This window comes from Delphinus delphis, chromosome 7 (genome assembly GCF_949987515.2).
Source record: "Delphinus delphis chromosome 7, mDelDel1.2, whole genome shotgun sequence".
Classification (NCBI taxonomy): domain Eukaryota; kingdom Metazoa; phylum Chordata; class Mammalia; order Artiodactyla; family Delphinidae; genus Delphinus; species Delphinus delphis.
The window spans coordinates 10009129-10023922 of record NC_082689.1 but is presented as its reverse complement, the minus strand read 5'-3'; the positions used below and the strand labels follow the sequence as shown (position 1 = coordinate 10023922).

General features: G+C 44.1%; 1 protein-coding gene across 1 annotated transcript in view; it reads right to left on the bottom strand.

The window, feature by feature from the left end:
- Window positions 1-3052: 3052 nt before the first annotated feature.
- DNER (delta/notch like EGF repeat containing) overlaps window positions 3053-14794 on the bottom strand; it is a 324909-nt gene continuing 313167 nt past the window's right edge. Inside the window, exons 12-13 of the mRNA XM_060015492.1 lie at window positions 10488-10734; window positions 3053-4044 (exon numbers count right to left, since the gene is read on the bottom strand). Of these exons, the coding sequence (XP_059871475.1) occupies window positions 3933-4044; window positions 10488-10734 (359 nt within the window). The 3' untranslated portion in view covers window positions 3053-3932. The remainder of the gene's footprint in view (window positions 4045-10487; window positions 10735-14794) is intronic.

The following is a 14794-nucleotide window of genomic DNA, read 5'->3' as shown; positions in this document are numbered from 1 at the left end:
TAAAACTGCATTGTATAATTGAAATTTGCTAAGAGTAGAACTTAAATGTTCTCACACACACAGAGAAAAAAGGTAAATAGGGATGTGTTAATTAGCTTGATGCAGGGAATCCCTTCACATCGTACACGTGTATCAAATCATCACATTGGACACTAAATATCTTGCAACTGTATTTGTCAATTACACCTCAATAACACTGGGAAAAAAATAAAGTACTATTTTAACCACCCCCCAATAAAAAGCTCAATTTCATCACCAAGCACCAGCTCTCTCCCTTCTCTTCTGACATCCTCAGAATTGCACAGCAGCCCCCACGGATGAGGTAGGCGTGCAGTCATTTCAAGCCTCTGGTCCTTACGTTAAAGCACAAAAGCAAGAGTAATGGGCAACAAGAAGTCTGTACTCTGTCTTCTCTCTCTTATCAGGGAGGAAAGTCGTTTTAGGAAGTCCAAGGAGATTTCCTTGAAGGTCCCACTGAACAACACTGAGCCACACGCTCACCCTAAAAGCAAAGGAAGCTGGGGGAGCAGATACCTGGCATTTCCACCCCACGGTGGGTTGCAAGAGGGGTAGAGAAGTGGCAGTTGTGGGCGCATCCACAGTGTCTCCCAGGGTGATTGTGAGTGGTTACTTACAATTTTATAATTATTGAATGTACATCTTTCTTATGGTTTTTCTGTTTGCCCCAAGAAGTAAACTGTAAAGTCCTTTAACAGTAAAACTGTGACTTACTTATTTGCACCTGAAAAGGTTTTCAAGAGTTTTTTTTTTTTAAACTGACCAACAACATTGTTTGGAAAGAGAATCGATTCAGACTCCCAGCCACCCTTCAGTTCTTGGAGAAAATCACAGCCAGGCCAAATGGTTCAAAAAATTATAGTCCCATGAAATGAAGCAGCAGAATGCCATTAGAGTAGGGGCACAGCTGGTGATCCAAGGCCAGCCTGACGTTACTAAGTAGAGACCTGGGTACAAATGTCAAAGAAGCCGGCTCTTGGAAATTAAATTTAAACCACTTGGAAATGGTTTATCTGTGTATGCCATTTCCTTGCAAGAATAAAGAGCTCTGAAAAAAAACCACAAAATGAGTTGGAGACACTGCTGGACCATTTCTAGGGGGCGAGGATCCCTGCTGTTACATACAGTTGCCCTGTCTTGTGAGAACCCTCACAGCAGAACAGGGCAAATTCCAGCTCTGCTAAGTTGCGAGACTATCACCTGTTCAACAAGTCCTGGGTGGTGGTTCACTCTTGCTTATTAAATGCTTTTTTCACAAAGACAGCAAAGTAACAACTTAAACAAGATGGCGGAGTGTCTGACACATTCGGGGCTGTACTCCAACCTTTCCCGTAACTCCTCCACCATCCTCAGTGCATTGACTGCAGACCACAGATACTAAGCTTATTAACCTCCCTTGCGGTGTGGTCTGTATCTAAAATGAGAACAAAAGCAACAGCAGTAATAGCTAACCTACTGAATGCTTAATGCATGCTGGAGGTGGGCTAAGTGATTAACATACATTCTGGTATTTAATTCTCACAATGACCCTCCAAGGGAGGTCCTATCCTTATCCCCATTTTCCAAATGACTGAAGTGTAGGCTCAGAGCGTTCCACGTCCAAAGCTGTTAGCAAGTAAACGGTTGAAGCAAGATTCCGATCCACTCTGCTACAAACAAGCGGCTGGATGGCAATGTTTACCTTTCCTTCACGGGGTTCTTCAAAGTATAATTCTGTACTTGTGTGATTATCAGATGAAGGTCTGGTTCAAAACAAGCTGTGAACCCCAGAACGAGAATCTTTCTGTGAGGTCCTCGTTGCTCACCATCTGCCTAACACAGCACAAGTGCCCAGTGAGACGTGTTATTACGAACGTCCAAATGAATAAGCGAAGGTCTTTAAATGGGTTTGGGGTTTGCCTCAGACTGTCAGAAGGCAGATGAGTCAGCTCTCAACCTGAATGAGTGGGTTCCATTAAACTGCTTTAAAAAGACAAATTATAATCGATAAAAGACCAATAAAGGGGTATCACGTCTAATGAATTTAAAAATTTGGAAGACTGAAAATTATTTGAGAGGGTGTGATGGAAGCAGCTTCCAAATGAAGGTCCCGGCACGACTCACATTGCCCTTGGGACGTGGAGGAATCAACAGGAAGATGGAGTTTAACTTTCGCGGCTTCCAGGCGGTCTCTCGTGGAGGGAGGTCTCCGTGCACTGCACAGCCAAGTCTTCCTCCAGACGATGGAAGGCTCGCATGTGTTCCCACGGATGCTCCACCAGCCCCACTCATATTCTGTTCTTACTTCACTTCCTAACACTTAAACAAACTAAAAACATTACCATATTGCACCGTATCATTTAATAATCAGAGTGTGGCTGTATTGCTATGTTGCTTGTAGGATTGGCGACAGATGTTTTAAGGGAAGAGAAGGAAGGAAAAGCATCTTAAATACTTCTTTTTGCCTAAACCCCTCCCTTGCACCTGGTTTCAGGGCTTCTCTTGGTCTTACCAAATGTTCCCATGTGAAAACAAAGTAGGTTTTTTTAAAAAGACTCCGGGACTCAGGGGCAGCATTTGGATGCAAAATGGAATTGAATATAGGGGTGGCTGTAAGCTGCCTTCCAGTTTCTAAGGACCTAGGTGCTGTTTGCTAAGGCAATTTCATTTGGCCCCCAGAGGAGAACAACGTATATGTTCCTTGCAGCTGTAGGTTCTCTGCACATCACGTCTAGAAGTGTTTCTCAATTTCAACGCACCTCAATAGTTCTATGGGCTGCATTTCACTGGCAAATTCTGATGCAAGAGTTAAGATGCGAATTCTTGTTATTTCTTCCACCTTTCATGTTTACAAGACAGTATAGCTGGTTCCCTGACAATTGGGAAGCCAGGAGTGCTCCCAGGAGGCACAGGGAATGGCTCCAGCAGCCGCCAAAACGTACTCCTTGGAACATATAAAATGTAAAAGACGGTAGGATTGTTTGTTTGATAATCAGTATCAAACCCAAACGTTTTACATGATTAAAAAAAAGAGAGAGAGAGATGAGCATCCTTGACTTGGTAACATTTATTCAGTATTCTTTGAAATTAGCAAGAATCGGAAGAAGCACATATCAATCAAATACAGCCACAAAAATGTCCTGGATATAAATAAAGATGCACTATGAGAAATACTCACTACTGAAGGAACAGGTACGCTCTTACATTTACTACCCCTTAGCAAGGAACAACTATAAAGACCTTGACTTGTAAAGGAAAATACAGATTCAATTTGATCATAATTTGCCTCACTAGGCCCTGTCATCATGTATGTTTTCAAGGCCTAGCCTGACAAATGTTACGAAAATGACAAAAAGAAACTCAAGCGAATGTTTCCAGTTTCCGCAACATTCAACAAAACAGTGCAGAAATAAGTTACTTACCCATGCACAGAGTAAGGCAAAGGCTAATTTCATAAGGGTTAGGAATAATAAATTTAACTAGTTTCTTTTTCACAGGACAAACACTTCAGACTTCTTTTTAAGTAATGGGTATACTGTATTATGGTTCATACTCTACATGTGTTTCCTAAGTCTACTCAAAAAGCCAACACTCACATGTCAAAGACGAACTTGTCCTCGCTTAGACTTATTCTGTAACAACCGCAGAAAACAATCTGGGTTTCGTGATAATATCTACCGTGGAAAGTGCACACACTAGTTGAAGCATATAGTTTAGAGAGCTGCAAGTATGTTAAAATGTAGTCTAATGGATGCCGCAAATTCCGTTTTTAAAATATTTTTTTCAAACCAAAAGCTGCAGAAAATTAGTTCTTAAATATTCTACCGAGAACTCTTGAGCAGCGAACGTTTTAAATTTCTTAAGCTTTTCATTTTCTTAAAAATAGTTAAATGAATGTAGTAGCCCATCTTTTTGAAAAATAATCCCCCAAAAGATTACAAATCTTTTGTTTTAATCAGTGTGACCAACGGCTTGTCATCGGGGCTGTAATCCTCATAGGCGATGGGGGTCACATCATACATCGCAGGCCGGGATTTCTTTCCAAACCTGAAATCACAGGGAGGGAGGACTCTGGTTAGAGAACTGTTGGCTCTCAAGTCCTGTTAAAGGTAATTGGTGACAATAACTTATCTTCAAGGATCAAGTGGAACTATAAAAGTACTCTCAAATATCCTCTCTAGCTAGTACAGAAATTTAAGACTTCTTGATATTAACATTGAATGAGTATAAATATTAGCCTTTGGCGTGGGAGGGCAAAAATTGGATTTCACAGAACGTAGAGTCCAAATTAATAGCGAAGCTTGTCGGTTAAATCTTGGAAGAGCAGTCACGCGTGACGGCTCTACAATAGGTTTCCAGAAAACATGTATCGATTTGTCTTCTTCTCAGACCCAGAGCGATTTGGAGAGGCAAGTTTATCTGATGTCCACTCTAGTGCCTGGAATGCAGAGTGGCAGGGTGGGCTTCTCTGCACTGTGCACAGCCTCTCCCCTGGGACTTGCAGGAGGGCTGTGAGGGCTCAGAGGCCACCTGAGGTCCCAGGACAGAGAAAGGCAGAGAGAGGAAATGACTTCAAATAATAAGGTGTTAGTCTACAATCTGTGTGGGCACCGCCCATCCCATGGCATCCGCCTATCACTCCCCAACGCCCATGTACACACAGGCCATCCTTTCTTCTCTGAGCACAAAGCCATTGTCCCAACAGGCTTGTATATATCAAAAAACCCCTTGACAGCAGGACTGAAGCACAGAAGCCAGGAGCATCAAAATCCAATCTCAGGACTTCCCGCCAAACCAATGTTAAAACAGCGATTCTTCAAATAAAGCCAATTCAACTTCTGGGTGGTCTCTTCCCTTTCAAGACCTCACCTTCCCTAAAGGCCCCTGGAGGGCAATACGATTTAAACAATCTTCCCCACTAGCCCGCCACTCCTCCTCCCTTTTATAAACAACATCTTTTAACTGTTTCAAGTCCAATGGAGCCTATTAAAAAAGAAATTTTAAAAGAATCTCAAATTTTGAAAGGATTGCCAGGATGGGCCCCCAAGGACTTCTCCGGGCTTATTTCCCATGGCTTTAATCCCATCTCCCCACCTTTCTATCTCTTCTTTTTATATCTTGGAAAGTCTGTCTTCTCACATACAGAGATGAGAAGTAGAATCAAGTGGGAAGTGAGAAAACGTTACCTTCTTCATATGACCTCTTATTTTTAAACATTCATCAATCTTGTATTCCGATTCACTCAAGATTTATTGGCCTTCCGGAGTTGCAAAGGCACAAATCATGCCAGACAGGCACCCAGCAAAGTGCAAAGATAAAGAGTTAAAGGATTCTGCCACCGAGAAGCCACAGCTCCTGAGGCACTATTAAAAAGTCTTCAATGAAATTATGTCTAACATGTTAGCCTCACCGAAGGTCCGGAGTTGTGTGGGCATAAATGTGGATTGGACTCCAGCCTGAGGTCTGTGTATCTAAACTGATTGAGGTCTGCACAATCTGAGAAGAGGAAAAGGGCAACAATATAAAAGCCAACGGGCTCTTAACACTTTCTCCCAAGTCTGAAGATTTCGGAGGTTACTTAAAGGAGCAAGCATTTTGACAACCTATTTCTCATAAAATAGCTAGATACACCGGCAACAATATACCACCAATAGTATTAATTTAATTAATTAAAAAAAAATCAGGAAATCCCAGTGTAAAGCTCTCTGTATCCAAACATGGTAACCACGGGACGCTTTCCTGCAGGAACTCCAATGGGAGTGTCGTCGCATCCTATGCAGCCTGTGAATCAATCGGTTAGCCAGCAGGAAAAAGCCAAGCAACGTAATAAGTTGAATACAGGCTTACAATACCCATTTTATTTTTTATATGATTCCAGTTTGAAGAATAATCTGTTTCCTCCAAATCTAGAAAGTTAAATGCCTCCATGTTGTGCAATCCATCCACAAGCTGTAGTTCAAAGGGCCGTGACCTTACATTGCTGTCGTGCAGCTGGACATTGACAAGGCAGGTTGGAGGATGAGCGTTCCAGATCCACTGAGCACAACAAAGCAAGAGCTGAAGGCACTCAAGAGCTGCCACGTGTCCACCGTACACACACATAGTCAACTGAAGGACGACACGCATTGCTTTGTGTCTGCATGGGAAACTCAGCCTGGATCGCAAAGCGTAACGCTGGTGCAAGGGTACCTGGTGAAAGTATGACTAACACCCCCAGCACAACTGGAGCTGGATTCCTTGCACTAGGACCTACCAGCTCCTGAGAAGCCTCCAAATTCCTGAGGTGAGACACAGAAATCCCCACCCAAAGTGCAGCATCTGCTATATGGAAGCTAAGATGTGAAATGAAGTAAGACTCTTCTTCCATCTCCCACACCTATCAGAGTAGCGATCTCAGAGTTAGTGCAAAACAAATGTGCATTCATACTTAAATTTCCAACGCTAACAGCTTTTTATACTTCCTTAGTGTCTCAGAATTGGGTGGATGTTAAGGAATAAGCTAATACCTAGAGAATTCCATTTTAAACTCTCAGGCACTAAACCAATGTCAGAGCTTGCCTATGTTACGGCAGGAGTTTTTATGCAACTGTTCTTTTTTAAACAATGCACTGTTTTTCCTTACCCTAAAGGGACATCTTAACTGCTTAAAAAAAAAAAATTGGAAGCTAGAGAAAATGAAAATGTAGACCTTGGATTAGCAAACTATAGTCTGCAAGCTAGTAATAGCCTGTTGCTTGTTTTTTAAATAAAATTTTATTGGAACACAGTTTGTGCCCATTCATAACGCCTCTGGTGCTTCCACGCAACAAAGGCAGAGCTGGTCACAGAGACCCAGAGGCCACCCGGCCCACAAAGTCTAAAATGTTTCACAGGCCATTGATGAAGACCATTGATAGGGGTCACCCACAGTCTCTCTGCAAAGGATTTAGCATCGTGTCTGGCTGTGTGAACCATCGTAGAAGCACTAACAGCAGTCGTGCAGCCGTGGTATCAATGTCACTGACAGCTCAAACGTCATAGTTGGTGACCAGTCTTGTGCGCCTTATTTTACTAAAGAAACAAAAGAAACTGAAACCAGTTATGAGGGAGGTCAAAGTATGTACATTCTTCTAGCTCATATTCCCCTGGAAGTCAACAGCTAAACAATACCTCCAGGAACGGCAGGTGGATGTGAGCTTTACAAAGGCCCACATCGGGAGATGCTGTTTGAGAAAAAGCGACTCTGTCCTTTCCCAGCTCTCTTTTTGTTTGTTTGTTTTCTGTGATCGGGCACTTATAGCTGGTAGAGCAGTAAGCAAACAGCAAGCGAAGTGTGACCTCAGATGCAGAACTTACAGAGCTGTGGCTTCACTCCTGCCAGTCTGTCACAAAGTCTTTGCAGCCTGAGTGTAAGCAAAGCGGCTGCAGAACATAGGAAAGGAGGGGGCTCCCTTCTCAACCCAGCACCAGCACCAGCCGACTGCTGACGTCAGAATCACCAGACACTTCCCGGGTCACTAGGGAACGTCACAGATGACCCAGTCAGGATTCATCCTGTGCAGCTGCTCAGCTGCAGTCATTCTGATCCAATGTCACCTCCAGGCTAGTGGCAGGGAGACAGGCCATGAAATGCATGTTAGCTACAGGCTGATGCTCAAAACTAGGAAGAGGGGAATTGCAAAAAGGACTCAGTTTTTGTCAATGCCTTTCCAGGGTCTCCAGGAAAAGGGGCAAAAGGGCCAACCAGCCAGAGATCCAGCCAGGGCCTCTGGAGAACCATGCTGTAGAGGCCACAGGTCATAGCCGAATAAACTTTTAGACAGGAATGTCCTCAGATATTTGGGAAGGCACTGTATTAACATCAATGGTTTTATCTGCAGTCACTGGTGCATGCAGGAGCTCGCTGGTTAGGAATTCTGCAGTAAATATTTTTGATAAAAATCAGTACCGAATAAGAACCAGGTTTATAAATGCTTTCAAATTTATTCTTTCCTTCCAAGAGTATTCAGTTAAGTATCTTTTCAGTGGGCTATATAAGCAGGAAGCCCAGAAGAACCTATCTTAACTTCTTCCAGGGCTGAGATAAAATACTCTTCTTCCTCTTGAATGCAAAAGGACCTTAGTCAGAGATTCCTCCAGGGTAGGGGAGTGTGGAGGGAATCTGATTTCTTGGGTCTCCCAATACATCCCCGTATAGAGCTATGGAGTCTGCTCTTTCCTGGTGAACTAAGCCCCTTCAGGAAGACTTTTGAGAAACAAATGAATTTGTCTACTCTCCTTTTCTTTTTACATCCTCTACCTCTCATCCAATGTTTTCAAGATACTCCAAATACCCCTGCAGGCTGGTACCACTTACAAAGCTGGTGCCCTGGGATGAATCTACTTCTCAGGCAGGTCAAGACATCCTATGCCAACCCCTCACCGAGAACATCCATTCATTTCAGACCTCAAATTATAGTGAGGTCTACCATGTGCCAGGACCCACTGGAGATACAGTAATAAAACTCACTGCTCTCTACTCAAGAGGAAAGAGTCAAATAAGCAATTAAGATGAGATTGCAGGGATTCACCTCAATGTTTCCTGGAAGCTGTGTTGCTGAGTTGTTGACTCTTAAACAAAGGCTCCCACAAAGAGGCTCATCTGTAGGGCTTGACCTGGAAGAGGGTTAACTCTCTCTTCTCCCCCAAAGTTACAGAAGTAAGGCTAGTGCAGCTCCCACGAAGAAGCTTCCCTGGGCTTTGGGGCAGATGCTCTATATCTCCCAACTTCTCTCATCCACTGGCTCCTCTCCTTGGAAGCCAGGTTCTGGTTTTTGTTTCCCCTGGACTCACTCTAAGACCTGAGTCTTAGGTTTGCGGGTTTCCTTTGGAAGAAAACTAACTTTCTGAACCTCTGAGCTTCTATGCCACTCAGGCAGAATTCGGGTCTGCTTGTGTCTTGAACAATATCAATCACGACGTCCCAACAAAGATGATGCAAGTAATAGTTCCCTGGAGGCTCAATCCTGAGACATCAAGCTCAGTCCCCTTTTTGCTACAGCACACTCCCTTTCTGAACTGTGTGCTTCAGATTGTTCTACCAACTGAAGGAAAAGATGATGCTTTTAATACACAATATAACTATTATCTTTTTAGTAAACACTCCTTGCAAAACTCAACAAAATTAGATGAACTGATGTTTTCCGTGTTGTAATAGATTCGGAGAAGTAAATGTGGTGTTATCTGTTTATACAACCTTTAAATATTTGTAATTTAAGTTGATTGTCATAACTCTTTAAGGAGGTAGTTCTCCCTTCCCACAGTTGAGGGAACTGTATTTGTGGAAGGTTAAATCATCGGTTTAAAATACAGTCAGGGACTTCCCTGGTGGCGCAGTGGTTAAGAATCCGCCTGCCAATGCAGGGGACACGGGTTCGAGCCCTGGTCCGGGAAGATCCCACATGCCACAGAGCAACTAAGCCCATGCGCCACAACTACTGAGCCTGCGCTCTAGAGCCCGCGAGCCACAACTACTGAGCCCATGTGCCACAACTACTGAAGCCCTTGCGCCTGGAGCCCGTGGTCCGCAACAAGAGAAGCCACCACAATGAGAAGCCCGTGCACCGCAATGAAGAGTAGCCCCTGCTTGCCGCAACTAGAGAAAGCCCACATGCAGCAACGAACAACCAAAGCAGCCAAAAATAAATAAATCAATAATTTAATTAATTAAAATAAAATACAGTCAGGTAATGGAGCAGTCAGGCTTAACGATGTCGCTCCAACACCCAGACTCACACTAATTCCTGTCTCTACAGGAGCCTTTCCTCCAGGAGAGGACACTATTTTATACAATGCGAACTCTAACAGCCGAATGACCATCATTTGACTTTCTTTAAATAAGCCCTTAAATCAAATGGGTAATTTATACTCACACTGACTGTTAGAAGAGCAACACAGCTAAACACATCCCCCCAAAAATCATCAGAAAATGTTTCACAACTCCTAGACATTGTTGTCTAGGTAGTAATGTAGTGATAAAGAAGTGAACACGTATAAGAGACCACATCAAAAAGCCAATTATGATGACATGGAGAAATAGAGGGAGTTTGGGTTCTTGAAGGTATTGTTAAGTCATGAAATGAAGCAACTCTAGCAGTATTATATTTTAGACTTCTTATGGGAGATGCAGTCATTTCAGCATAATAAGGCATGAAACAAAAAATACATTGAGATCATAAACTATAAAAAAAATGTTTCACACACAGTGATGAAGAGTCAGATATGTATAACAGAGATAAACACACAATGAATGAATGCATTCAATGAAAACAGAAAGCCAGCAGCAAAGTAAAGGGGTTTGCTTATGAAACAGCCTAATTGTCCGGTCCCCCAACACTACCTTGAACTTATGTTTTATTCTTTGAAACCCTCCTTGGGGATGTAAAGTCCTGTTCATAATATAACCCTGATACTGAGGATGAGGATGCACATGTGAGAGCAGCACCTCCCCTCCGCCTCCTCCCGCCGCCCACCTGGCGTGCCGGATGGAGGCGATGGCGCTGCTGAACTCGCTGTCGACGCTGCGACAGTTGTAGAACTCCTCGTAGGCCGGCCTGGAAGAGCCCTGGTACTCGATGCGGCTGATGCGGCAAATCCCCACAATCAGGATGACGAGCATCAGGATGAAGGCGACGCAGAGGGCGCCGATGATGATGTAGAGGGAGTGCCGGGGCATGTTGGTGAGGCTCTCCGCCATGTGCCCGGACTTCCACTGGATGTCTGAAGGCAGAAATAAGCAAACGGCTGCGGATGAGTTGTGGCCTTTTGAATGGGAAGGACTTTCTTGTCCTCACATCGGGAACCTAAAATATAAGGGCTGTCCAAGCTGGGAAGAATTGTTTTCTATGGATAATCCAGACCAAAGGCCTTACTGTATACAGACCTTTAACAAATCATTAAGAAAAAACAGGAACACGCCATAGAAAAGTGCACAAAGAATATAAAAATGAATTTACCAAGGAAATACAAGTAGAAACTTCTTCAGCTTCATAATTATTTTTAAAAATGCAATTCCTATATCAGTTCCCAAATATTATTTTAAAATTTTGATAACCACAGTTGACAGGGGTACAGAAATGGGGACTGTGTGAATGGATACACAGCCCCTGTGCGGACTGCATGGAGTTTCCTTTGACCCAGAAATTTCAATGTTCTGAATTTATGCTGAGGAAATGGTCCTATAAATGCATAAAGCCCTGGGTGCAAGGATCTTTATCTCAGCAGCACAATTTTTAAATGTTAGATTATCAACTATCACACATTTAGAAAAAAGTTCAGAAAATAGCACAGACACCCATGTACTCACCACTCAAAGTTAATAAATGTTCCTATTTGACCTTCTTTGCTTTATATTTTTAAAGGTTTTTTTTTTTTTAAGAAATAAAATGTTATAGATATAGCTAGAGTCTCTCAACCCCATATTCTCTCTCTACCCCACCAACAGACAACACAAGTCGTAAAAGTGGAAAAATGGGAAACAACCTAAATATTCAACTCTTAGTGAGACGGAGAGATATTCACCAAATAGCAAAAGAATTAAAAAAAAAAAAAAAAAAGGGTTACCAAACAGAACCTAGTTGTAGAGTACAATCACATATGAGCTTCCAACGTCTACCTTACTGAAAAGCTCAGGATGGAGTGATACCAATGATGAACATTTGTTGTTTTCTTACTACGCTAAGCTTTTTGAAAACATCTCATTTAATCATCACAACCCCCGGAAGATACATTATTCCTTCTCCCCACTTTACAGACAATGTCTAGGAAGCTGACGTCACTTCCCGGGTGAGCATGTCGGCAAGTTTGGGTCCAAGTTCTTAGCCTCTGCCTCACACAGCAGTGTGCTAACGACAGTGATCTCTGAAAAGCAGGCCTGTGTGGGATTTTTATTTCCTTCTTTACACATCTCAGTCTTTTCCAACCAAAAAAAAAAAAAAAGAGAGAGAGAGAAGAATGCAGTCCGTTTGTAATAATTAAAAAGTAAGCAATAAGTCATTTGAAGAAAACATCCATGGGATTATCTTCCAGCCTAACTAGCAGAAGGGGTGTGAGCCTTGGGACCACACCAACCTTGCTTCTGATCCCAGCTGCAAGGTTTACTTGACCTCCCTGAGCCTCAATTTCTTCCGTTATAAGAAGATACTTGCAACATACACCCTATAAGCTTGCTGTGAGCGTTAAGTTAGAAAACGTGTAAAGAAAAGTAAGAAAGTCCACTGCTGGGCTCATGGTGGGTGGTCCCTAAGGAGGAGCAGCTGCAGTGGTGGAAGAGGGAAGGATGCAGAGGAGGAGGACCCTATCCTCTGAGGCACACACTCTGAGCTGAGGATGGTTGGGCATTGCCCTGTGCCCATTCAAAAAGCACCAACCTGGGCTTCCCTGGTGGCACAGTGGTTGAGAGTCCGCCTGCCGATGCAGGGGACATGGGTTCGTGCCCCGGTCCGGGAAGATCCCACATGCCGCAGAGCGGCTGGGCCCGTGAGCCGTGGCTGCTGAGCCTGCGTGCCCGGAGCCTGTGCTCCGCAACGGGAGAGGCCCCAACAGTGAGAGGCCCGTGTACCGCAAAAAACAAAAAACAAACAAAAAAACCCCACCAACCTGGATGGGCATGAAAAAAGTGGATGGATGGACATAATCGCTGTATCTGGCACAGGTCAAGAGTGTCTAATTATGTCCCGTTTACAGACCTGCGTACAAATGGAATGGTTCAGATGATGTGACCAGGATTTGAAAGGAAGCTGTGAAGATTAAAAAGGGCTAGATAAGATCAAAGAGAAACTGAACTTGGGAAAGAGGATGCCTTCTCTACTTCACTCACACCGCCACCTCCACCACCATTACCTCCAGGCCATGATTTCCACCTTAGGACTCTGGGTGCTTGGAAATGGGATTCAGGGGTGGGTGGGAATGGGCCTGTCTTTCTGTGAAATCCTCAGGCCTGTTTCCACTGTCCCACTTTAGGTGAGAGTATTTGTCACCTCTGGGTCCTCATACTCTCATCTTAGCGACATCTTCAGTGACACTGGAGTCTCAGAATCAGCTATTCTTTCCCTTGAAACGTTACGATCTGCACAAGAGCACAGGTAAACACCCAAACAAGGATCCGAGTGTGCAGACCTTTTTCCTAGAAGCCTAATGGAACACTGACCCATGCCCTGAGCCTGGCTGGTTCCTGAGAGTTTGAGAAGAACGGGATGAATGAAATGACTTCTGAGCGTGTGTCCAGATCTTCTGGCTCCTGAGTTTTACACCAAGGCCCTCGAAGTCTGGTGTTGCCACTCGAGCCTGCCTTTCTGATGACAAAGCCCGTGCAGCCAGCGCACACACGGGCAGATGGAACGACATAAATCACTGCAAGTTAACGGCCGCAGTGGAAGAGGGGGAGTGTTTCGTGAAACCAAGACTCAGTCCCAGACTGGCAACCCTTTCATCTGGCAGTAACCTGGTGCACATGGAGAGAGACAAGTCATCTTTCTGGCTGAAAGAGAAGCATGACTCACTTGATTTCCAAGTATTTCAACATTCTCTGAAAAATTCAGTCGTAGGCCAGAGTCCAGCACTCACAGGGTGTGCTGTAACACTCACTGAGCACTGTCACGAGGGCCGCCAATACTGTTTCTACTCCAGTTCGGGGGAGCGCTCAGATCCGATCGTGCGGCAGCCACACAAGTTCTTGATGAGTTCCTATGGTCAATCACACCTTTGTGTAAATAGCTTACACATCACACTGATTGTGTATAGACAGCCAGTGCACAACCGCACACGGCCACTGAAGCAGAAAACCAACTGTACTAGGTTACGTGCTCGGCACACCGCCCCAGGCCTGACAGGCTGCCTAAGTCGCTTGCATTTCTGACCATCTACTCTATTTCCCCAAACTCTGAATTCCAAGCTGTTTGGACTTTGGGGAAAACTTTCTCAAAATTTCTCCTGAACCTCTGTTTCTCCTCCCTGCCCCTGCCCCTTGCTTCTTCCACCCTATTGTCATCTGAAAGTTGTCTGATAAGTGAATGTGGCTGCTTTGCACGCTAGGTGGATTGGGAGGCAAGCTGGATCTGAATAAATCCAACACTGGGTCTGCGAGGCAGCGAATGTATCTGCAGCAGGTGGCTGCAGCTGCCGTCTCCCGGTCCATAAGCCATCGCTCTGCCGCATACAGGGAGTCCCAGTGCATGGATCATTTCCTATAGTGGCTGCGGCAGGGCTCGGAGAAGAATCATGCACCAGAGCACGCTGGAAGGGATGACCTCACCAGCCCCGGCACGTGCGTGACCAGGAACGCAGGCACACCAACTGTTCAGGGAAAAAATGTCGCACTTCTGGGTCTCAGGGAGCATTTGTATTTCGGTTTAAACTCAATCTGTTTGAGGTTTTGTATCATCTAAAGTGCTTTCGCCTTTAACATTTCAATCGGTACGAAAATAGGAGCTACATAGGGGCTGGACTCGGAGCCTTTGCTCAAGGTAAAGCAGGTAGTCAGCGGCCAAGCTGAGGATAAAACGAGACCCACCGACCACCTCCACTCCACCAAAGAGACCTCATTCGATAGACAAATTTAATTCTAAAATACATTTCCCTCATCTGTTTTTTCATTTACCCAGGTGAATCTAGCTAGACTAATTTGTCCACCTACTTTTTAAGTCTTTTTCAGACTTAAAAAGAGTCTGAAAGTAAAGGAATGAAAGTCTGTTTTGAGTAGATGCCACTTAGTGACATCTTAGTTTTGAGTAGATGTCACTTAGCTAGCTAGATAATTTTTGAACCATCTGCGGCCTAGAAT